This window comes from Carcharhinus amblyrhynchos, chromosome 6, assembly GCF_965287045.1.
Source record: "Carcharhinus amblyrhynchos chromosome 6, sCarAmb.v2.hapA, whole genome shotgun sequence".
Classification (NCBI taxonomy): Eukaryota; Metazoa; Chordata; class Chondrichthyes; order Carcharhiniformes; family Carcharhinidae; genus Carcharhinus; species Carcharhinus amblyrhynchos.
In genome coordinates this window covers 91918337-91944270 of record NC_137329.1, presented here as the reverse complement: position 1 = coordinate 91944270, position 25934 = coordinate 91918337, and the positions used below count along the sequence as shown (strand labels likewise).

At 40.0% G+C, this 25934-nt stretch overlaps 1 protein-coding gene across 1 annotated transcript in view; it reads left to right on the top strand.

Moving 5' to 3' along the window:
- The window catches only part of LOC145344515 (bcl-2 homologous antagonist/killer-like), a 46950-nt gene extending 22155 nt beyond the window's left edge, over positions 1-24795 (top strand). Inside the window, exons 2-5 of the mRNA XM_080191697.1 lie at positions 15173-15311; positions 17292-17435; positions 20525-20705; positions 22552-24795. Coding sequence (XP_080047823.1) covers positions 15173-15311; positions 17292-17435; positions 20525-20705; positions 22552-22659 — 572 coding nt within the window. The 3' untranslated portion in view covers positions 22660-24795. The remainder of the gene's footprint in view (positions 1-15172; positions 15312-17291; positions 17436-20524; positions 20706-22551) is intronic.
- The last annotated feature ends 1139 nt before the right edge of the window (positions 24796-25934 follow it).

Genomic DNA, 25934 nt, shown 5'->3' with positions numbered 1-25934 from the left:
TAAAATTCAGTTCCTCTCACTTTTTTCCCTTTTAATTTGTCTTTAACTTGCTGAATATCCATATTGTGGAGCCCCTGAAGCCAAAGATGAGGTACAGCAATAATGTTTATGCATAATGTGACTGGAACACTAAATTGGAAATATTTTGTTTTCATATTGTAGGATTATATAGAACAGTAGTTTCATATGTCATGGCACAACTCTACACTATAAAAAAAACGTTGAGGCACACCTTTTATTTTCTCTGAACTGCTCTCCAGCAAAAAAACTTCTTTGGGGTGATTTTTAGCACGTGTTAACCGTTGGTGAGAAGGGCAACATGGGCATAAATCTGGAGAGAACCAGGAAATGTGAGTTTCCATGTTTTACTGTGCACATGTGGATGCCAAAAATCTGATTTCCACCGTAATAATGGGCACTGACAGATCCAGTTCTAGTTACCGTAAAACTTAGACCATTGACTTGGAAAAATGTAAAAAAAATGTACATTATATAAAGGGAACCTTGATTTGCTCAAAAACACAGTTCATTAATGTATCCAGTTCATATAAGATTTAATATTTTGAAGCAATTACCAGCATGAATGTAGACTGCTTCCCTCCACAGATGCTGCCTAGTTGTGCATTTTTCTACCATTTTTCTTCTTATTGTCAGATTTCTGCAGTGGTTTGCTTTTATATTAATATTTTGAGTACAATTATCTCAGGTAATAAAGTGAAGTGAGCAAAAAGTGGTAACAGTTAAAAAAGAAAGAGGGGAAAGCTGAATTGCAGGTCAGAAGTCTCGGCATAATGCTAATCTCATTTGGAGTCGTAGAGGTTTACAGCATGGAAACAGGCCTTTCGGCCCAACTTGTCCATGCCACCCCTTTTTTTAAACCCTGAAGCTATATCTAGGCATTAGCTAAATATAAATATGGATACAAGTTATTAGCATGGTTTCAATGTTATGATTTTCAGGACAGCAAATGCCATTTTTGATTTCTTTATTTTCCCTGCTTGATTTCTTCGTAATTCTCATGTTGATGTCTCTAGTTTTACTCTTCCCCACAAGTGAAAATGCTCTCTCTGTATCCACTCAATTAAAACCTTTCATCATTTTAAAGACCTCTATTAGGTCACCCCTTAGCCTTTTTTTTTAGGAGAATAGGGATCCAGCCTGAAGGGCATAATCTCTCCTTTCTGGTCTCTTCTTTGTCACCAATGCCAGTACTCCAGTAATACTTTCATAACATGGTGATCAGAACCGTACACAATACTCCAAGAACAAAATTTTCCATTTTCCGTGCAGAGTATGTTGGCTGAGGCAGGAAAACCAGTGTGGAGCTCACAGGCTGCACAGACAGCCGGCTTTTCTTGCCAGATGATCCAGATGTGCAGCTGTAGGCGTGGCCCAAGCCATCACACTGACAGGGCAGGGCCGTGAGGGCCCCACAGAAAGCACAGGAACCCTCTCATCCCCATGCACAAGAGAAACCCCCTACAGACACAGGGGATTCTCTCCATACCCCCACATGCACATCCCCTCCAATGGATCACACCAGAGGGTAGAGTGCCAGGGTGCAATGCCAGAATATTGCCAGGACCGTGCCTTCTGGTTTGTGGGAGGGGGGGGTTGCTATGTTTGTGTATCCCTTCACCTGGTTCCTGTTTTTAAAAAAGCAGAATTCCTAATGTGAGGGTGTCAATACAATAAGGAAGCCGCTACTTATATTTAAAAACATTGAACTGAGGTTCCCGACCTTCACGGGTCGGAACGTCAGTACATCACCAGGGGGAGAATTGGAAATGAGATCTTGCCGACAAAATTCTCAGTTTCTGAGTTTTGTGGTATTTTCTGCCTATGTGCCATTTGCAGTTGTGGCAAAAGCAGGCTCAAAATCACAGCACAAGTGTTCAACCACAGTTCAATACAGGGCTAGCATGACATTTCTATCTTTCATTTCTGTCCCTCTAGAAATAAGCCCAAGTGCAAGGTCTGGCTTTTTTATGGTTTTATTAACTGATGTTGCCGCTTTAATGATTTGTATATATGTCATCTATCTCATTTAGTTTTTTTGTTTTTTAACATGTGGCCTCCTTATACCTGTTCACTTGCCAGCTAAATGTCCATTTTCAAAATGTATTAATGCTTCCTTATAATTTAATGCAATTGTCCTCAGCATATCCCCCCACCAGAACCTTTAGAAACTGGATTTTTTTAGTGTGCTACAGTCCCCTTTTTCCTTGCACCCCCTCCCTCCACCAGTGACAATGTGGGTGGTGAGACTGAACCCATTCTGGCAGGATGTTCCTTCATTCAGTCCCCAAGTCCATGGAGGCAAAGCTAAAGGTGGGCAGGTGAGAGTGTGGGTGCTGCTTCTCACTGGCTGGCACCTTGTTGATGGGATTGGGGTTCAGGGTAGAGAGGGCAGCAGATGGAAGGGGAACATTATCAGAAGACCCAGTGGGTGTGGTCCACATTGGGCCCTGTTTGCCCATTAAGGAACATTGTCCGCCCCACCAGTCCTCCAAGCTACTTGTTTGGCTTGGAGCACTGCTGCTGCTACTTAAATCCCAGCAAAGGTAGGAGGAGGCCCTTGGGGGACCATTAATTGACCTCATAAGGGCCTCAAGTAGCCCGGGGAAGGCCTCCCTAAAGCACTGCTGCTGGTAGTGGCTAGATATGCCTTGGAGGAGCGTGTAGAAATTCAAAAGGACATAGGCAAATTAGTGGAATGGGAGAACAGTTGGCAGATGAAATTCAATGTGGAGAAACATGACATGGTTCATTTTGGAAGGAAGAACATGGAGAGACAATACAAAATAAAATACAACTCGAAAGGGAGTGCAGGAGCAGAGGGACCTGGGTGTATATGTGTATTGAAAGTGATAGTATCGACTGAAAGAGTGTTACCAAAGCAAATATCCAAGGTTTTAGAATACAAGAGAAAGGAGAATACATTGAACTTATACAGGGCATTAGTTTGGTCTCAGCTGGAGTATTGCACCCAATTCTGGGTGCCACACATTAAGTAAAATGTGTAAGCATTATCAAGGGGGCAGAAAAGATTCATGAAGATAGATTGAAGATGTTAGAACTGTTTCCTTGGAGAAAAGAAGAGCTGAGAGGTGATATGATAGAGCTACTCAAAATCATGAGATGACTGGACAGGGGACAAACTGTTCCCATTCATGAAAAGCAAACAGATGCAGGTTGAAATTGAATATATACCTGGGAGTTTGAAAATGGTTTTCACTCTACCAAAGAAAAAGATGCTTGCTGTTTGAGTATCGGGTGAATGCTTAACGTCTATTTCTAAAGTTTGGAATAGTACAGAAACTGGTGGTGAGGTTAATAAAATATATAAAAAAGGAAAATCAATAATTTAATATAATTAATTAAAATACATTAAGGATGACAGGACAGGCGATGTGCCAAGGCTGCACGTCATGGATAAAAACATAGGTGGGTGGATTAGATTACACAAAAATAGGTGGAGTTGTAGATAGTTAAGGAAAAGGTGGAGGGGTGACCTAAGTCAAGGAACCAGGGTGTAGAAGGTACTTGTGGGTAGAAATGAGAAATGATAAAGGCATGAAGTCACTTGTTGGAATGATGTACAGGCCTTCTAAAGTAATTACATGGTAAGACAAAGCATAAAGGAAGGAAGTTTGCCGATAATCATGGGGAATTTTAATCTACATATTGACTGGAAAAATCAGATGGGAAAAAAGAGATGCGGCGTTCATAGAATATTTTCAAAATAGTTTCTCAGACCAGCAGGCCATAGTGGACATAATATTGTGCAATGAGCTCGGATTAATTAATGACCTCATAGTGAAAGCAGCCCTAGGTAGTTGTGATTATAAGATGATTGAATTTTATATTTTATATTTTGAGAGAGAAAAGGGTGGGTCCAAGATTGGTATTTTAAGCTTAAATAAAGGCAATTATGAGGTCCTGAACATAGATCTAGCTAAAGTGAACTGGTAAATTAGGTTAAGAAATAGGTCAATAGAGATGAGTTGCAATCATTTAAGCGGATACTTTGGATTGCACAGAATTGATACAGAAAGAAAAATTCCATGGAGTGGACTAACCATCTGTGGTTAACTAAAAAAGAGTTAAAGATAATATCAAACTTAAAGAAAAAGAATATAATTGCACAAAGATAAGTGTTGGGTCAAAGAGTTGACAGAATATAAGAAACAGTAAAGAATGACTAAAAGACCAGAAGCTATTGGAACAGAATTAAGCCATTCAGCCCATCAAGTCTGCTCTGCCATTCGATCTTGGTTGCTATGCTTCTCAACCCCATTCTCCTACCTTTTCCCCATAACCTTTGATTTCCTTTCCAGTCTTTCTGTCTTAAGTGCACACAGTGACTTGGCTACCACAGCCTTCTCTGGCAATGAACTCCACAGATTCACCACCTTCTGACTGAAGAAATTCCTCCTCATCTCAATTCTAAAGGCTCATCCCTTTACCCTGAGGCTGTGCCCTTGGATCCTTGTGTCTCCAGGAGTGGAAATATCTTCTCCATGACCATTCTATCCAGATCTTTCAGTATTTTATAAGTTTCAAAGAGATTCCCCCATCATCCTTCTAAACTCCATCGAGTAAAGACCCAGAGTCCTCAAATGCATCTCATATGTCAAGCTTTTCATTTCTGGGATCATTCCAGTAGACCATATCTAAGCCAGGGGCTTCAGGAGGAGGCCAAGATGGATTATCCACTCAGGACTTCAGCCTCAAGATTGTTCCAAGTGCTTCAGTCTTGTCATTTGTACTGATGTGCTGGGGCTTCTGCATTATTGAGGATGGGTATATTTGTGAAGCCTTATCCTCCACCCTCTCTTTCATGGCTGGATGTGGCAGGACTGCTGAGCTGCTTAGATCTGGTGAAATGGTTGTGGAAGCACTTGGCTTTTTCTATCACAGGCTGCTTCTATTGTTTGGCATCTGATTAGTCCTGTGTTATAGCTTCAGGTTGGTTCCTCATTTTTAGGCATGTATGGTGCTGCTTCTGGCATGTCCTCCCACACTCTTCATTGAACCAGGATTGATACCCGGGCTTGATGGTAGCGGTTACCGTACCTACTCATAGAATTCAAGAAATTTTTTAAGTAAGACTTTCTCTTTTGAAATCCATGCTGATTAACCATCATTATATTTTTTGCGTTATTACACTTGTGACACAAGTGATAATCAGGTACAATATATGGTATCTTAGACAGTATGCAGTGTTTATATAAGCAGAAGCCATTACCAGGACATAAAAAACATTTTGAAGCAACAATGATCACCAAATTATTCCCTTCAAGCTGACATGTAAGTACTGATGCATGACAGAATTTGCTGTGAAAATCTAGTCAGATGGGCAACAGATAAAGTCCAACAGATACAGTACAGATGCATGAAAAGCTGCTAAAGTTTGTTTTCTTAATCATATTCTGGCCTTGTAAGTTCATAGATTTTACATAACAGCAACCCTGTGGTAGTATAAGGCAAGAACAAGATTTCACTCTCAGCCCGGTGAGACCAAAAGATCTGATCCATTTAGTGGGTATGAGAGAGACCACATTTCTTCCAAAGATGGTAAAAACATTGGGATTGGAGGAGACCATTCAGCTCCTTCAGCCCGTTTCATCAATCAGTCAGATCCTAACTGATCTGTATCCTAACTACATCCATGTTGCCTCAGCTTCACATCACTAAATGGCTTTGCCTAGCTATTTATTAATCTCATATTTCAACTTATTAATTCAACTAGTACCTATTATGTTTTGTGGAAGAATTTGTTTTCTGATTTCTCTCGTGAATGAACTTATTCTGATCTTAAGATTCTGTTTCCTTCAATTAGAGTCCCCCACTCATGCAAGTAGTTTCTATCTACCTTATAAATTTCTTTTAAAATCCTAAAGACTTTAAATCACTCCTTAACTTTCATTATTTTAGTAAGTACAAGTTTAGTTTACATATTAATTGACACAAATGGGGTTTTGAAATGCAAGTCAACCCACTCTCGTGTATGACAGAACCACTAGTCATGAGTATTGTTTGCATTTTTAAGTCTTATTAAGGGTGATCGCTGAGGATTCCTGTTCTTTTGTCTGTCCTGCAGCGGGGAGGAGTTAACTCAACAGTGTTCTTGCTCATCATTATGCAGCACAGCTGATTTTGTATTGTACAATTTGTTTACCTTGCATCTCCCACCAATTATGAGTGCACAGGAAACATGATACAGGAAGTAATGGAAACTTGTAATTTGCAAACACAGGCCTGCATGGTAGCAGTGGCTGGCACTGCTGCTTCACAGTGCCAGATAGCTGGGTTTGATTCTGGTCTTGGGTGACTGTGTGGAATTTGCATGTTCTCCCTGTGTCTGCGTGGGTTACCTCCTACAGTCAAAAGATGTGCAGGTTAGGTGAATTGGCCATGTTAAATTGCCCGTTAATGTCCAAAGATGTACAGGCCAGATGGATTAGCCATGGTAAATGTGCAGGGTTACAGATTTAGGGCAGGAGGTGTGGGCCTGGGCAAAATGCTCTAACAGAGAGGAATTTATAGAAGTATTATTTTTATAAGAATGGAGAATTATCATTCATAAGAATAACTTTGCTTCTTCCAATTTTGGTGGTAGCATTAACCTTGCTTGGGCTCATGTGCATTTTCACATGAGAAGAAAGGCTGTTTTTTGGCATCCTAGCTTTTTTAAATAGAATTTAGAATTCTCTTGACAATTCATTTTGCAAACATACAGCTCGGGATAGAACTGAACAATATAGATCCTGTTCCCTATCCAGTTCCCCATGCTAAAAATCTGTCCGTTGCTCTCAGATTAGGAAGGGAAATGTAAGTGCTGTGGATGTATGTGATGAGTCACCTGAGCCCACTGGACAAATGGACTGTTCGGTTAATATGTTTATTTAAAATCAGCTCATCACTGGAGTTGTTTCCTGGTTACAATGCCAACTCGTGTACAGCTCCAACCACAACCCTTGTCCCGGCACAATACTGTTCTGATACAACTTTACACTACATGGTATTCTACTTTCTGGGAGAGTTTAGATTTGCTTCCTTCATGTCACCGCAAAGTTCCAAATGTGCTGAGAAAGTTGAAGCTTCAGAAAGTGACACCAAATATAAATTTTACAAAATGAGCAGTTGAACATTTCTAATCAATCCCAGTTGTTTGAAGTAAGATTTTCTCAGGTAATTAGTCAGCATTTAAATGATGCCAGGATTTGAAATTGACTTTCAGTGGATGATTGAACAGTTGAGGATCTTGTCTGCCATTTCCCAACATGAGACAATGGTGGTCTTGACTGGAAAGGATTTTGACATCAGTGGCAGATGAAGAGGCCATGAAAGACAGTAACCTGCCTCTCCAAGCTGTTTGTCCAGTCAGACCTGGCTGCTGCTTGAGGTTGAAGTGTGAAGGAGAGGCTGCCTCCGTTGAGACACTCTCGAGGAGCCAGTGTGAATTATTTTTCAATATACAGACTCCAGGTAGACAAACACTGGTGATTGGAGAGGCGAAACATCCTGCGGCAGCATAGGAGCCATGGGGCGGCCATTACAGACTGCAGGCCTTTGTGTGGGCTCTTGAGCATTGATAAATGAGGACATCCCCAGGAAATCACTGGGAAGTCACCATGACATATGTGTCTTCTCCCTTGGAAACAAGATGTCATTCTGATATGAAATGGCTGCGAACAGGCCAGTTAATTAAACTGGCCACCTTACTTCAGTCAGCATGGAGTGAAGCTATTGCTGTTCCCAGCTTCAGAAATCACCCATGGTGATGAATATGTTGGGCACATGCCCCTTCCAACATCATTTTACCAGCCCTCCTGTCCCGCACTAAAATGCCAGCCCTTGTTTGGTAAGCCAGCAGCTGATAGGTTTTTCTAAAACAGTAAAACACATAGTAAATACTGCAGATGGTGAAACTGTGAAATAAAAACAGTGGGCTCAAACTTACAAAACAAATTCAAAGTGATGAATGAGCGAGAAAATGGGAGAGAATTGCACAGGTTTTTTGGGCAGGCCGTAAGTTGCAATCTTATGGCTTTTAGTGCAAAAAAAAACTTGGATGCAATTCTTGCCAGTAGAGGGGGACAGACCCTAAGCTTGCTGGTGAAGCCGGCTGCTGGCAGCTCTGGTCGCCATTGCGCAGGTGCCCCACTATCTCAGCGTACTGGGAGATCATTTGCCACCCCCCACCACCTGCCTCACCATTATCCTCCCCCACACCCTCACCTAACACTGGCTGTTTACTCCCCCTCTCCCCCCCAACCCCGCCTCACTGCTGATCACCACCCTTGCATAGTTTCCCCTGGCTGATCGCCATATTCCCCGCTAGTGGGGACCAGCTGTGATTTTCACCAGGGTGAAGCTTGACTGGCAAGAAGGAAATAGTGAGCCCGTATTACAGTGTCCAGGACTCTCTAATGATATGCTAAGCATCTCATAAATATTTTAATCTGCTTCATGCCAGTTCTGGATGCAAAGCTGATTTCGCTTTGATGTCAAAACAGGGCTGGTATGGTCAGGTGAGAAACTGGGTACAAAACCTGAATTTTTGCCTTTCACCCAATCTTACCACCTTGCCTTGCCGAACAACAGGGGGAATGAGGTCATAACATTGTGTGCACTATATGTAGGAAGGAGCTTTACAAATGCAAATGAAAGATCATAAAGAAATAATCAGAGAAATGGCAGTTAGCCTAACAAGAGGGCCAGTACTTATCAAGCAAACCTAGCATGCATTTGTTTGACTTTACACCTGTTGCCGCTTGCTTATGCCTGGAGGGGACAGGTTCATTATGTAAACACCTGTAGACTTTGCTCTGTTTATATTTCATTGCGCAGTTCAGCACTGTCTGCTGTGTGACCAAGTGAGATTACGGCATATGGAAAATAATTTTATATAACGCATTTTGGCTAGAACACACAGATTGCAACAGTTACCAGGTATGTACTATGAAGAAGTAAAGGTCTACTAGTCTTTCAGGAGCCACTGATCCTTCTCCACATTTCTCATATAAGTATCTGACAGGGCTGGATAGACTGGGTGTTGGATGTTGTTTTCTCTAGCTGGGGAGGGGTGGGGTGTCCAGAGTAAAAGGTCACAATTTCAAGATGTGGGATAGGTCATTTAGGACTGAGATGAGGAGAACGTTCTTCACTCAGAAGGTGATGAACCTGTGGAATTCTCTACCACAGAAGGCATGGAGGCTAAGTTACAGAATATATTTATGAAGGAGATAGATTTCTAGTCTCTAAAGGTGTCAAGGGTTGTGGAGAGCACGTAAAGATGTGGTGCTTAGATAGAGGGTCAGCCATGATCATGTTGAATGGTGGAGCAGGCTTGAAGGACCGAATGGCCTACTCCTGCTACTATCTTCTATGTTTCTACATCGACAGCTCTTCTACTAGTGTCTGTCATGGGCCAGTAGTGTCAATACAGTCAGCATGTATTTGGGACATGCTTGAGGAATGGCTAGAAGGCTTGGCTGCTGGTGGCTAGAAGGCAAAGTAGCTGTGTGGGGCAGGTCTGATGGACCAGAGAGACTTTTCCTGGCCTCCATTTTAAAATATTGACATACAGATATGTTCAAAGATGCTACTGTTGGGTTTGATAACGATCTGTTGTTTCACTAATGATTCAAAAGTGATCATTATAAATAACAAGAATAGAAGAAATGGCAGCAGGGAGTAAACTATTTGCCTCTCAGACTTGCTCCACCATTCAGTACCACCATGGCTGATCTTCTTCTTTAACTCTACTTTTCCACCCATTCCCGAAATCCCGTGATTCCCTGGGAGATTAAAAATCTGTCTATATCTGAGGAAAGAGACAGGGATATGGTGTAAAATGTTGGATGCTATGGGTGGAATTTTACAGCCTCACTCATCCCGAAACCATAAAATCCCATCTGAGGTCAACAGGCCTTCCCATGTTCCATCCCTTGCCCGCTCCGATTCCTGTGGCAGGTGGGGTGATAAAATTCCAGCCAATGGCTGTGAATAACACAAGCAGTATAATTAACCAGACCTAGTTTAGCAAAGGAGAGAGTGGCTAGGTAGCATGAAGAATTGGAAATGCATGTCTCTGCATTGAGCTTGTAGCAGTGGCTTGGGCCTCTATTTAAGAAAGGATTTTTCAAATTGTTGTTTGTGTCATTAAAAAAAAAGTAATTATTGTTTCTCCAAATAACAATCTGTAATCATCATTAATTTTCTTATACTCATTTTAAATATACAAGATTTCACCAAACAATATTGTCTTTCAACTGGGATTCTCTGGAACCCAAGAGTTATATGAGCATCCTTTAAAGTATTCATGCAATTTTCAGGTTTCTCTCTGTTTCTCTCGCCTGCCAACAAGATTTAGTTTCCCACATTTTCCCCAGCAGGATAAGAATCACCACTAAATGAGATTCATCCTAGGACAATTTGAACACATTGTTTGCAACTTTCAAAGTTCTCGAACTCTGAATCAATGTTCCAGGCTCCAACTCCAGCTCAGTCTCTGCAACTTTGAGCAAGTCCAATGCAAAACCCCCTTGAAAGCCACTGACACAGCAATTAAAACCCAAAATATCCAAGAAGCAAAATGCACAGAATGAGAAATAATCATTTAAAAATTTTGCAGTTCCATTCACCTGTCAATAATGTTTTACTTTATGTTGATTTTTGATACAGCGGGGAGAGAGGTTTTGGAGATTCCTTCAAATTTCACAAATTATAGGGTTACTTAACTAAAGCAAGTCTGAAAGCACTGCAACAGAGGCAGAATTTATTGAAACTTTGAACATTACTCATCTTTTCAAGTTCCAATCTCAAAATGACAATGCAGCACATCTAGAAACAAGGAAGGTACCATAGATTATGTTATACACACACTTCAGCTTTTAAAGTTCATGCTAAAATGTTTGTGCATGATATGAATTTCAGAATTTTGTATATCGTATTAATGGAACATGTGAGGCAAGTGATAAAAATACAACAATCTGTTCCAAGATATGGCCATCAAAATGTATAATCAGTGGTGGGGGGGGCGGGGGGGGGGGGCGTCATGTATAATTGAATCGGAATTGGAAGAGATTACTTCAAAATTAATTAAGTGCAACATGAATAATGCAATTAGGCAACTGACTAGATCCTGATTGGTTTGAAGAAATGTCAGTCTGAAATGGAGATTGTTCATGTATATTGATTGTGACAAAAATTGTACAGATTTCTATGTTGAAAGAGAAATTCTCGATTATAATAAAATGTTTCCTATCTTGCCAACTAAAAAAAATAGAAATTGAGTTGCTGAGTTTCAAGTTATTTTTAAGTCTTGTTTTTGCTTTCTTGTTTGAAGCTGTTATTCAGAATGCCCACAGGGTTATAATGACCTGGATTTTACATCCAGATCAAATAGTGCCAGCCTTTCATTGCATTTACATTTCCTCACGGTCTTTCCACAGGTTTTTGCGCCACAGCTTGCAATAACTTGAGAGTTATAACACCCACTATAAATGTAGTTATCAATAAGTTGTTTATTAATCTAGAAGTATTTTAGCTGTTTGTGTCATTGATAAATGTATTTCTCTGTATATTGACCAGTGTGTATTTATGTATCTTTCTATTAGTTGTAAATGTAATTATATCCAGATAAAATACTGCAGATGCTGGAATCTGAAACAAAAACAGAAAATGCTGGGAAATATCAGTTTTTGTGGAGAGAGAATAGAACCAATGTTTCAAGTCTGCCCTGACTTGAAGCATTGATTCTATCCTCTCTCTCTTCACAGATGTTGTTAGGCCTGCTGAGATTTCCCAACATTTTCTGTTTCTGTGTAATAGCGTGCAGCACTGTTATTTGTTAATGTATTTGACTTTATCTGTTCTTTTTGAATATATTTGTATCTCTTTTTGAATGTATTTTCTCATTTCTCTATTATTTCAAATCCCAGCCTCTCCCACCAGTTGTGAGATGACAACAACAACTTGTACTTATACCATCAGCCATCAGAAGTAGCACTCACAGGCTACTGGAAAACTGCAGCACAGGTGGCTAGATTGAATTTAGAACAAGAGAAACTGGCATGGAGCTGGAGCCCAAGCCTCAGCCCAGACAGCAGTTCTAACACAAAGCAACTCAAACCCTACTCCACCATTCCCAGAGCTGGGACCTGGGAAGCCAGCCTGGAGAACAGGTGGATATCAGGCATAGCTTGGATCCGGGCAACAAGGTAGCCTGGGTTTTATGGTTTGTACATACCCCTGTCACATCCTAAAATTGCAAAACCCTCTCGCCACACCTTGAGGGAAGGTGAATTTTAATTGGACCCGAACATCATGATCATGAATAGTCAGGTGACTCCCTGGTTTTCCTTTATATTGCCTGTGTAAAATGGGCAGTGAAGTACAGGCAGTTCAATAATGTTCACATAGTTACATTATAAAAAGTGAGTGTAGAGAGACAGTGTATGTGAAACAGAAGAATAATAAAAGGCTTGTTGTTGTCCTGAGCTTGAGTTACACTTCCAGTTTCATGCAGTCACAGGATTTGCAGTTGTTCCTTCAAGACAGCCCATATTGCAGGTTCCCTCTCTGTACAGACCAGGGGGAGATGCCATGGGTCCTGGTGCTTCTCCTGTTTCTGGGCTCATTGATAATGTTATGTAACAAATTTAAATTATTGCAATTAAATAAGTTTGACCATTCTGCTTGTTTTGAAATTTCAGTTTATTTGCATGCAAAGCTAAATTGATCTACACTCACTGGCCTTAGCGTCAAAGGTGGCAAAGCTTTCGCTGTGTCTGGTATTGTACCATTGGCATAACTTTTCGTGGAGGTTCAGCCTCACTGCTTGGTGCTGCATGCCAATCCAATATCAGATCCTTAAGCACGTCCAGGTACCAGATGGGTTTTTACAACAATTGTTTCATAGTCATTATTAAACTTTTATTTTCTGTATTTTATTGAATTCAAATTTCAAATAGCATGCTGACACCATTTCATTGTGAGATATCACCTTAATTTAAATAATATGGTTACGTTTCCAGTCCATTTTGGATCTGGTTTTGACAGTTCACCAAGGAGAGGACTATCTGGCTGCTTGGGTGAAAAAAGATCACACCAATGTTTTCTGTATTGAAGAACATCTGCCATGGTGCGATTTGAACCTATGTCCTCAGTGTTATCCTGGGTCTCTAGATTACACGTTCAGTGACAATACCACTACATCACCCCTCCCTACAGTACCTCATACCAGTGTTAATGGAGCTCACTCAACTCAACCCTCTCTACCAACTCTCACTGTACCTCAGCAGCCTCTGTGCTGCTAGCCTCCTCATCCTTGATCTAGTCTTAAACTGTAATATCCTGTGGTTATGTTAAAACAGCACTATTCCATCTCGCTCGCTACTCACTATCACAAGCTGAACCAATTGTAGTCTTAGTGTCCAATTCAATCCTGAATTGAGCTTTCCATCACAAAATGCCTAAGATACCATACTGGATACATTATACATGTAATAAATGTTCGACTAACACAGCTTTAAAGGGGAATGCAATCCACTTTTATTCATTAAATAATGGCCTGTGTTCCACTGCTTGGATTGTATAAAATGCTCTCATAACATAAAACAGCAAGTATAAGAGAACATCAGCAATCGCTCGAGTATCAGTTATTTGCGTGCTTTTAAAAAAAGCAATTTTATTTCATTTTGGGACCCATTCCAGTGAGGGCTTTTAAAGTTACTCCCAAACCTGTAAAGTGTATGATCATGTTCAACGGTTACCTACCAGGAGTTAGACATTCAGAATAATTTAAAATGTACTGTAATGGTGTTGTCCAATTGATATTTAACAAAATCCATCATCTCAAATTTTACTTTTAATTACGTTTGTACAGTGCCCAGCATATTGCAAGTCACAGCAAATTTACATTTTATAGGCCTAAATAGATGAGCAGTTTGAGAGGAATGATAATGCATCAAGTATGAGTTTTTTTTACATTTCAGAATCTGCACAGAAATTGAGATCTTAGCTTATGTGAAGCAGTTAAAGTCCAAAGGAATTCAGCTAATTTGTAGATTCACCACTAGATTTTGCCTTTCCAGTGTCTGGTGTTGCAGCCAGTGCTTTAATTCCTCTGCCCGCAGGTCCATACCTGCTTGCACTGCCTAACGAATCATGTGCGGATGTTTGATTGGTGACCAGTACCACAAACTAATGGAATATAGAAACTTCTCATCAATCCAGCGCAACTCCCTGCCCTCTCCACAGCACTCTGCTATCTATGCCCACTTGTCACAAGCAGAGAAAATAAGTGACAAGGAAAGGAAATAAGAGATCATTTTGAAAAGATTAACTGATGATGTGTGGCATTGACCTTTTGTATAGAAAAGGAGGAGTTGAGTCCGGGCTCCCTTGGGCCCTGGTGTTTAGCATCTTGTGCACCCACACTCCTGAGCCTTGTATATAGGTTTGCTCCTGTATGATGTTGAGTGTTGTTTTGTTCTACAAGCAGTGAACCAGTGTAGAAAGGTTGGAAGAACTGAGACATTAACATACAAGTATCTACTTTGCATCACAGAACGTGAGTGTATGGACATGCAACACTTTATTAGATCTGTAGTAAGCTTGCCTTACTCGCCTTTGCAATTCCTTCTGTGACGATATTTCTGGTTTTAAATAACAAAGGTTGCAGCAACAGCAAGTTAAGCAATGAAAGAGTGTATAATAAGAAAGTACATTACACGCAGCTTGAATCACTGCAACCAGTCGAGAGGAATTTTGTTTTGTGCTTTTTGTGTACTTTGTAGAAAAGTGCTGGCTCGTGTTCTCCCAGATTTTGTGAGGTTAGCAAACTTCCTCTGGATATTGGAAATGCAGTCATCACTTACTTTATCTCTTGCATGGCTGTCCTGTTGAGTGGGTGTCCTAATAAATCCTTTCAGTGTATTCCTCTGTCTGTCTGCACTCTAGGTGCAGCTGCATCTTGAAGTTTTGATAGCATTCATCAACTTGATTTTTGTACCTAAGCTTTTCTATCTGCCTAGTAAAAGAAAAATACTTCTATGGCAATGGTAGTCTTTTAAAATCTGCAACTGTTTCAATTTCCCATTGCTTACATGAACTGAGCACCCTTCATCAGGTCACTGTGTTATTTCTTCCCACACAGAGCAAGACAAGGAGGAAGAAGCAAAGGATCTCTATCAGAACTACGCTTCCTATCGAAATCAGAATGAGATGGAAGAGAATATAGATAATGAAGTGCCTACTGTGCCAACAACCACAGACCAGTTGCGGTCAAGTCCCAGGTATGTGAAATGTGATTCAATTGCTAAATACAAAGAAATATTTTCATACGTACAGAGAACACTACAGATAAAATACTTGAGAAAAGAAGAGTGCAGGAGGGCATGCCGATGAAGCATCAGGCATACCCAAAAATGAAGTGTCAACCTGGTGAAGCTACAGCTTAGGACCACTTGTGTGCTAAACAGTATCAGTAATATGTGATGGATAGACTGTGAAGAGACGGTGATGTGGTGGTATTGTCACTGGACCAGAGATCCAGGGCAAGATCTGGGGACCTGGGTTCAAATCCCAGCATAGCAGATGGTGAAATTTGAATTCAATATAAATCTGGAATTAAAAGTCTAAAGATAACCATGAAATGTTAATTCTGGTAAAAACCATCTGTCATCCTTACCTGGCCTACATGTGCCTCCAGATCCATAGCAATGTGGTTGACTCTCAAAATGGATAATACCAACTGACTTTTAGCTTGACAGCATTACATGAGAGTTTACATTTTCTCAGCACAGAGCTGTAGAATTACTCTGCTGAGAATAGGGCATCAACTCTGATCCAAAGGATAAAAATAATTTCTAATGGGAAAATGAATTAGCAGGTGAAGAGTTCTGGTCATCACAGGCATAGTGGAGAGGAGGAATCTAATTCAGCAGTAACTTGTCCCTAGTTTGAACAAGAACAAATGTTGAAAATATCACAGAAACCCATTTCTCATAACTTGTGAAGTATAAAGCTTAAAAACTTCCCTTACAATTTAAAATATTGCATACAGCCCTAAATTCTGCTGCAAAATCCAACAATCTGACTGCAGGCACTTAAATATCAAACTGAGCAAATTGAGGAAAAGGCGGTGACATATAGGGCTGGATATTAATTCGGAGTCAGGGACGGAATGGAGAAGGGGGCTGTTTGAGTTTGGGAAACCCCAGAGTATGGGCTGTCAAAGCAGCGCAATTAGCAAAACAGGCTGAACCAATGAAACAGAGCTGAGTTTTAATCCAAGACAATAGAGAATCTTTATAAAATCAGACCACTGATTCAATCCAGTTTGTGAGCAATAGGGGCATTAGTCCATTGACTGAAAAGCAGACCCTAAAGGGAGAGGGAACAGTTGCTGCTATTATTGGTGCTCCCAATTGTGAAATGAGAAAACCCCATTGGTGCAAAGACTGTCTTGCCACAAATATAACGTGTCATTTGAAGCAGAAAGCTTTCAAATTCATTCAAATTTCAAATTCAGTCAGGTCAAACAGTCTCCAAGAAATACAAGAAACTGACAAACATGAAGTGCCTTTCTTGGGAGAGGCTGCAAAGTCCAAGGCGGAATTCTTGGAGTGCAGATATTATGGTCATGGCCTCAAGATGAATTTTAAATTCAAATTGGAGTAGGGGTATCAATTCTTTCTGCTGCAGTACAGTGGCTGCACCCTGCATTTCTCCAGCCATCTACCATTTGACTACATGGTCTGGGGGCAAGGGACATGACTCCTGCATTTTGAGGTATTGGAAGGGAAATTACCACGCCTGATACATTATTCATAATCAAGATTGTACATTATTAAGCAAAAAAGCTTGTGTAGTGTGGAAGGTCCTTTATTTATATAGAATTAAACATAGAATGATAGATATTTGAGAATGAAATCCTATTTTGTCCTTGAATAAATATGAAATCTGAGATGTGTACCAGACTTTATGGTGAAATAGGGGCTTTTTCCTGACATGTTATTTAATTATTCCCATGGTATCAAAATTCCATCAAAAATCTGCATTCTGAGTTACTTGAAGTATACCTGTGATGGGAGAAGGACAGAAATAACAGCTATGGATTGAAGATGAGAAGTTGAGGGCGCGAAATGGAGTTAGTGAGATTTGTTAACAATGTCCACTTGCGGTCATTAGATACAGGCTACCTTATTTTTGTTCACACAGTATAGTATGAAGCTTTGGGATTTTCTGACTGAGTCTTAATGTTAATGTCACAGTTCCGCTATGGAAATAGGACGTCAGCTGGCGATCATTGGAGATGAGCTTAATCATCAAAAGAGCTGGGAATCTCAAGGTATGCAGGCATACCTTCCTCTCCCATCTGAGCACGGGAATGATTCCTTCTACAGAGTTGCTGAAAGGTAGGTTTCCAATTTGCTGTCAGTAGTTTTCATAAAAATCTAATAAGTAGCAGTGGTTTATCTGAACTGTAATTACTCGAGAATCTATTACAACCAGGTCATCAGTCACATTGCCAACCTCGAGTGCTGAATGGAGCCAAACATTGGCAAGGCAATGGCCAAGTGATATTATCACTATACTATTAATCCAGAGATTCGGCTAATGTTCTGGGGGCCCAGATTCGAATCCCACCATGGCAGATGGTGGAATTTGAATTCAGTAAAAAATTTCTGGACTTAAGAATCCACTGATGATCATGAAACCATTGTTGATTGTTGAAAAAACCCATCTGGTTCACTAATGTCTTTTAGGGAAGGAAATCTGCCATCCTTACCCAGTCTGGCCACATGTGACTCCAGAGTCACAGCAATGTGGTTGAATGTCAACTGACCTCAGGCAACTAGGAATGAGTAATAAATGCTGGTCAGCGACACCCATGTCCCATTAGTGAATTAATAAAAAATTGTGTTTTCTGTGATGAAGTGCTTTCAAAGCTTGTATGTTTTTGACACAATCCCCAACTGAAACTGAAACCCAAGTTCCAGGTTTCCTTGGTGTGTGATGGGGAGTGGCAATGGTGGGTGGTATTGTTAATTGAATTTTCTGGCTGTTACAATAAACATCTGAGAAATTAGCCTATGGCTGGGGTTTCTAGGGAGATGAGAACCATATAAGGGACAGAGCCATGACCTGGACTGTGAGGTTAGGTTGCAAGGGAAACAGGAGTTGATTGGAGAATAAACACACTTAAGACTCTCGGGCATTACGGAGCATCCAGGCGTGCTGAAGAGCTGGGTGTTTTCTTTACCTGGGGGATATTGAGTTGTTGGATGAAGGGGATTCTGAGGAAGCATCGCTATTTGAACTGTCATGAATAGAGTGAAGAAGGTTTTGCAGAAGTCCGCCTTTTTGGCAATAATCATATCCATGGAACTTCGATGGAGTGAAATTGTTAGTGATGGATACACAAAGGTAAATCTCTCAGATTTCTCCAATAACTCTGTTAGCACATTGATGGCAAGGTGGTAACATAGTGGTATAATCACTGAACTAGTGATAAAGAGACTCAGGGTAGTGCTCTGGGGACCTGGGTAAAATCCCTCCACAGCAGATGGACGAATTTAGTTCAATAAAAATCCAGAATTAAAAGTTTAATGATGACATAAAATCATTGATTATATTGGAAAAAAAGCTGCTTCCCTTTTAGGGAAGGAAATCTGCTTCCTTACCTGGTCTGGTCTACATGTGACTCCCCACCCATGGTAACGGGATTGACTTTTAAATGCTCTCTGAAATAGCCTGGCAATCTACACAGTGTATCTAACTGCTAAAAGTCTATGAAAAGGAATGAAACCTGTCAACCTTGCAAAGTCCTCCTTACTAACATCTGGGGGGTTGCTTGTGCCAAAATTGGGGAAGATGTCCCACTGATCAGTCAAGCGTCATACTAACAGAACCATACCTTACAGATAATGTCTGAGAAATTACATCCTTGCGTATGCCCTGTCCCACTGGCACAATGGTTTACTGCTGGGACCCCATGAAGTCTCAAGGCATCAGGTCAAACATGAGCAAAGAAGATTCCTGCTTAACGCTATCCAGGACAAAGCAGCTGGCTTGACTGGTGCAAATATTCACTCCCTCCACTGCCAGCATAAGTAGCAGCAGTGTGTACTATCTGCAAGATGCACTGCAGGAATTCACCAAGGCTCCTTAGACAACGTCCTCCAAACCCACAACCGCTATCATCTAAAAGGCCATGGGCAACAAATATATGGGAACACCACCATCTAGAATTTCCTCCCACCCCAAGCCACATATCATCCTAACTTGGAAATATAATGTCACTCCTTCCCTGTCACTGGGTCAAAATCCTCGAACACTCTTCCAAACAGCGCTGTGGATGCACCTATACCTCGCAGCAGTTCATGAAGCCAGCTCACTGCCAAACTCTCGAGGGCAACCAGGGATGGGCAGTGAATGCTGCCTAGCCAACTACCTACATTGTATGATTCAATAAAAAAAGGCAGTCAAAAGTTATTTACAACTCTGTCAGATATGTTTTGTCATAATCACCTTTGCAGAAACGGCATCTGCCTATGCAGTAAGTTAGCACTTTCTTCAAAGTCAATTCCATTAACTTTACAGTAAATACAGCACATTTCATGTCCTAATTTAGTTTCTCCTCATAATTTTCCTAGACTTGCATCTTACTGAGATAAGCTTCCTTTTCCTATCAAAACTCCTTTGATTATTTCCTCTGCTTTTCAACATTTATGTATGTGTCCACTCGTGTCTCCAGTAGAGTTGAAACGATCTTTGTAACGTAAAATTTGACCATCAAATAGCCTCTAACAACGTATTTGTTGATTAAATCCCATGTGACGAAGAGCAGTTCACCTCCACTGGAGGAATCATGAAGGACTTTGGGACTACAGTAATGCCACGTATGTGCTAAAAAGGGTTGCCTGAGAAATCTGAGATTTACCTTTGTGGTATCAGCTATTCAAAACATTAATGATGGTTTCTATTGAGTATAATTTGCCAATTGGTGTTTATTTTATGGTTAGTTTTGATTTGATTATCACAGTAAACAAAAATATAAAAGTGAAATCTTGTCTATTAGGTTTTTCTATTCAGTTATTTAGAAAGTTCTGTTCTTCCACATTATTGGTCTCCACAGGGATTGTGACATTTATCTCCAGTGTTTGAGAATGGTTAGAAGCATATGGTGATCTTCATTACATATCTTCACAGAACAAATAAAGTTGGAAGGGGTGGGGGGGGGGCATGGCGAGACTAAAAGAATGTGATCAGTGAAAGAGAGTAAAATGAATGAATAAAATAAACTAAAAAAAAGGAATCTTTGTAAATTTGTGCCCAGCATGTTTGACAATCTTGGAAGTGGAATATGTAGTCTGTTTTTTAAAGAGAATAATATAACTATTAAGTGTTATTCCTGTATTGATATGATTGTTTTAATGACACTAACTAACTGAACAGATGTAACAGTTTTGTTGTTAAAGTGCATCAACTTTCTGCTACACAGATTATATGACAATGGAATAAACTGGAGCCAAACTATTGCCCTGTTGAGTTTCGGCTACGAAATGATGACTTACGTCTATCAGAGAGGAATTATGGAATGTTTTGGCAAAGTTACAAAATCTGTCACAAAGCTGATTGCAAAAAATCAAATTGCTGAATGGACTGTTGAGCAGGGAGGCTGGGTAAGTGTATGTCATGCTGTGGGAGTGTATTGTTTTTGAGTCAGAAAACCTGCCTTGTTGCAACTGTATTTTTTCGGAATGTTCCAACTGATTGTCTTTCCCAGCTGCTTTGTTTTAAATTGAGAAATTCAGAAAGAAAACAGCGTCAATCCAGTGAGTTGTGAAGTTGTGCAGAAAATGGAAAGAGTTTAATTCGGGAAGTGTGCATTTGAAGAAATCCAGCTGGCAAACAAAAAAAACTGGTGAATGTGGAATGGTCTCGAACCTTATCAGAATATATTAATCCATATTTGTTACTCGAGGAAGAGGCAGTTGCTTTGAAAAGGGAAGCAGCAGAATTGGCAAGGCCACCATTTTTTGAATTCCAAAAGGGTAATAGTATTCTGCTTTTCTACATACTGTAGCATTTTCCATTCCTTGCTTTCCTTCCCAGTGTATATTATCTCACTCTACTTCACTTTAAATTGCATCTTCTGCCTGATGCACAGTATCTTTAGATGGATGAAATGCTAGGTAAGTGGCATTATTACACTCATGTAATCCTCTCCACCAGATCTTTCTCCATGACCAGCACACAGGTGATCCATTACACCAAAAGACAAGAAGAAGAATAATGTCTGCCCTATTTTTCAATTTGACTTATTTTATTATGACAAATTTGTACTTGTTGGAAATTATTTTTGGAAATTATTTAATCAGAATGGAGCCTGCATATCAGAGGAGCCTCTGCTGTTTGTAATAATATTTCTTTGTATGTGTAATGTTAACTGTCCATTTTGTATGTACTGATGCTTGAAATTCTAGCTGTTTGATGATTACATTTACCATTCCTTTCCTATGGTTCACATTGAGCTGCTGTGAACTGATTGTAGAAGGCAGCTTCTTAAGGTTGATTTTGTTCTTGCCTGGTGGCTCTGTTTTATATGAGTGTTTATGATGCTGTATTTACTTAATTTTAATGAGTGTGATCACTTTGAACATCCTGCAAGATAACAGCTTGGCCACACACTATACATCCAAAGTTTGTAGTTTCCACAATACATAAAGCATTTGTACAAGAAAATGGTGGTAGAATACAGAGTTTTAATGACCACAGATCTAATTATATGTTTGACTGTACTAACATAATTGACAGACAAGAAATCAGAATACATTAAAAGCCAGTGTTACAAGTGTACTAGTTACTGCTTATAACTCATGCTATTATCACATAAATAAGAAATTGAATCTGTATTACACTTTGTATAGCCTTGACATATCACAAAGTTCTTCACAGGTAATGAGATATGTTTGAAGTTTTGTCACTGTTGCAGAGACATGCAGCAAGCTACTTGCACACAATAAAGGCCCGTAAACAACAATTAAATAAATGATCAGATATTTTTGTCATGATCGCCTTTGCAGAAAGGGCATCAGCCTGTCCAGTAAGTTAGCACTTTCTTCATAGTCAATTCCATAAACTTTACAGTAAATAAAGCACATTTCATGTTCTAATTTAATTTCTCCTCATAATTTTCCTGGATGTCCATCTTATTCAGATAAGCTTTCTTTTCCTATCAAAACTCCTTGATTGTTCCCCCTGCTTTTCAACACTTATATATGTGTCCACATCTTACCTTGTGGTCACTTGTTGCTAGATGGTCTCACAAAATTCACATTATCCGCTCGATCCATTTAATTTCCACAAACTAAATTAAGAACTGTTGTATGCAAAAATGAATTGATATTCCAATAGAGGAACTGCTTGCCATTGTTCTACTTAATAATTGCTGCAGGAGGAGTCCAACACCAGAGAGGCTGCAACTTGGGTTTGGTGACTGGAGATTTTGTTTTCTATGTTTTACAGACCACTGCTCTTTCCATCAAGGATGCCAACCTGAAGTGGCTGCTTGGACTCTTAGTGGCTGTCATGCTGGGCATGGCGATTGCCCACAAGATTTACGAATGTGAATAGTCCCACGTGCTGTGCTTAATCGTCAAAGCTGGTCTTAGACCAAGCAGCGTACCTGCTGGAATACTACACCCTGGTGGTGGAGATTTTTTTATTACCAAATTTGCATACTAGAAATAATGTTTTCCAAATATTTTTGTTTTGGATATTTAAGATTTTTTTGGGAAAAGTGCTGGGCCACACTTTATATTTTCTAAACTTTAATAATATAACATTATGAAATTGAATGTCTGACTATTACTGATAACTGTCTGGGTTGATTGCTTAATTGGATGTTTGCTGTAGTTTCTCCTGTTCTGTACAAGGTTACAATGATGACCCTATCGGCCAGGCTGTTGTTGTGTTGGACCAGGTAGCTTGAGAAAAAATAAAATTACAGAAGGAGTTTAAAAAGATGATGGCCCATTTCCAGATGGAACTTTCAATTTATGAAATTGTGTGGTTTGATATTGATGTAAAACACTTTGCCTATGATTTTGACCTGTCTGGATTAATACCTCCTGCCATAGAATGAGGCAGAATGCCATACAAATACATTAATCTTGATTTTAAACCACTTACCTGACAAGAACCAGACAGATAGGAGCAGAGTATAACCAAGCAGATAAGCCATGCTCCCATCATATTTTAACACTGAGGTTTGGGACGCGATCAGAGATCTCACCATAGGCAGACTGAGAGCATAGAAATATGCAGAGAATGGGAGTCTATGATACACTTAGCCTGTGATTTTAACCTGGGTAATACTCAGTGCTACCAGTAAAACCTGGTGGCTTGGCAGGAGCAGAACCTAAAGAGGTCCAGGAAGATATGTTGTTTAAAAAAAAATTTGCTATTTTTCTTATGTGCTGGAACCAAGATCCCAAGAAAATATGGGACCTTTTCTGCCCCAGGCTTCCTTTGTCCACCATTTAACTTAGCTCTGTAAACTGTTTCCACTATCCCAGCAGCTGCCTATTCCAGCTCCTCTATATCCCACCCACGCACTGTCCATCTAACAGTTCCCGCTAGGTTTGACCCAGAGTCCAACCTTAAAATGGAACTGAGGCATGGGAGTTAAAATCTCTGCATCTTCCCCTCATGCTGTGGCGTGCACCTAATGCTTGGCTGAGCCCTCTTGTACCCCCAGTTAAAATCAGGGCTTTGAAATGTTTCACAAAGCCAATATCGCACAAACGTGATCTCATTCCAGAAAGATCTAGAAAAGGCATAAAGGCAGCTTGATTAACATATTCATTAACTCCAAATTTGAACAATTTTAAGAAGTATGTTTGGATAGTATAATGGACATGCCAGGAAATTCTTAAAAAACTGCTCAAGTCTTTTATGGGTCAAATCAAAGAAAAAACAACAAAAGGATTCTGTACAAGTAAGCAGCACTATTGTGAACAGAAGCCTTCATTACCAGAGAGGTATGTTTTGGAAATGGTGACTCGAATATTTTAATTGGTGTTCTGAATGCGTCCTCTGTTCCGGTAAACAGAATAAATGAATTCTGTTGTATTAAATGTATTTTCTTACCCCCCACACACACACACCACCCCCACCCCCTCAATCACATTTCCCTTCCTCTTACGATCTAAAACTCTGCATTACATTCTGATTTTTCCAATCTATTCTCTCCGACTCTTTTCGACCCTGTGACAAGATGCCTGTGTCTATTTTTCACTTCAAGATTCAAGCTGAGGTGATGATCATTAAATGTGGCCTAGGAAACTGCAGTTTACTTGATCTGATGTTCTGCTTTGTAGATTAAATTCCTTTGACATTTTCTATTAAATAACACTGTGTTGAAAGTGTAACAGCATTTTATCAGTGTCATTTGTCGTCCACATATCTATTCACATCTCAACAAAGACCTTGTGTTCATGCATGGCCCATCTACAAAAGCCTTCTTCCTGTTTACATATTTTAGCCATACTTATGGGTTAGCTTTGCTATTATAAATTCAGATTTTCCATAAAGAACCCAGGTGAACTTGTCACCGTGTAGCTGCATAATCTGACCACTTGATAGTGCTATATTATCATTTCCCCACTGAATGTGATGTTCTTAGATTTAATGCAATTTAAAGGATTAAATGGCATTTGTACTGACTCTTGTACACCTCACTTGTTACACTTTCTTATGTTTTGATGTGTTTGTATGTCCTATTTATAGGGGTTGGGAGGTGCGGGGTAGTGTCTGAATATAGGTAAATAATATCTATGACTGACACTCACTACACTACTGATCTAGGAGTGTAATTCAGTGACATTTTCCTCATTAAAAATATCTATGCATTTTACCTACAATCGCAATGCAGCATTACATTTATAGGAACTTAGAGAAAATATGTCTTGGATTTTGTGGAACCCAATCTCATCAACTGCCACGTCACACAGGCAAAACATTTCACATGCAAAATTCAGTATGCAAAATGTTAGGATCAGGTGACGAGGGATCGAATGGCTCCCTGCTTCTCATGTGACCACAACAGGTTTTTAAAAAAGGATATACTTGCCAATTCAGTGCACAGTTAACTGTTTATATGCCATGATCATAAAAGAACGAACAAACAGATTTTCTTGAGTTTAGCAGAGAACAAGGTTAGCTTTATTATACTTAAACCATCCTAAGTAACAAAATCCACTTGATTTCTATGCACATGCACATATACATGTACACACATACACAGGAAGTTCATACATATACACAAATAGATTACAGAATGGGAACAGGAAAATTTGAGTTCAGTGAAATAAACGGGGTAGAGTCTGTCATTACTGAGTTGGCTGGCAGCAGGATGAATTTGGTGGTCTTGTGACTTTCCTTCCGATGCTTCCGAAATAAAAGGTGTACATGGCTGATTTACTTGTTCTCCTGGAGACAGTAGCACCGCCTTAAATCCTTTAAAGAAGCCTCTCTCTGCAGCAGCCATTCTTGAATGGTCACAGTCAGCAAACTGAGTTCGAAGCTTACAATGTGGGTTAGAGGGTGAGTGTTGAAGAAAGGACTCCACTTGGGTCTTCTCTCATCAGCGCCTCCATTACTTGTCCTCTTAACGCAGAGGGATCAGAAGTTTAAACACACAAAAAGTGAGCCTATCACATGATCATCACCCAGTAATTCAAACATGGTCATGACTAGTATATTCCGTCCTGTAACTTAATCAGTGCATGTCTGGGAATGCTCTCTCTCCGCCAGTGCCCTGTTGTTGTTCAAGTGATTTGGGTTTAGTGTATTCCCTTTGTAGCTGGTTGAGTCCATGTCTAGAAACCTCTATTTAGTATCCCATG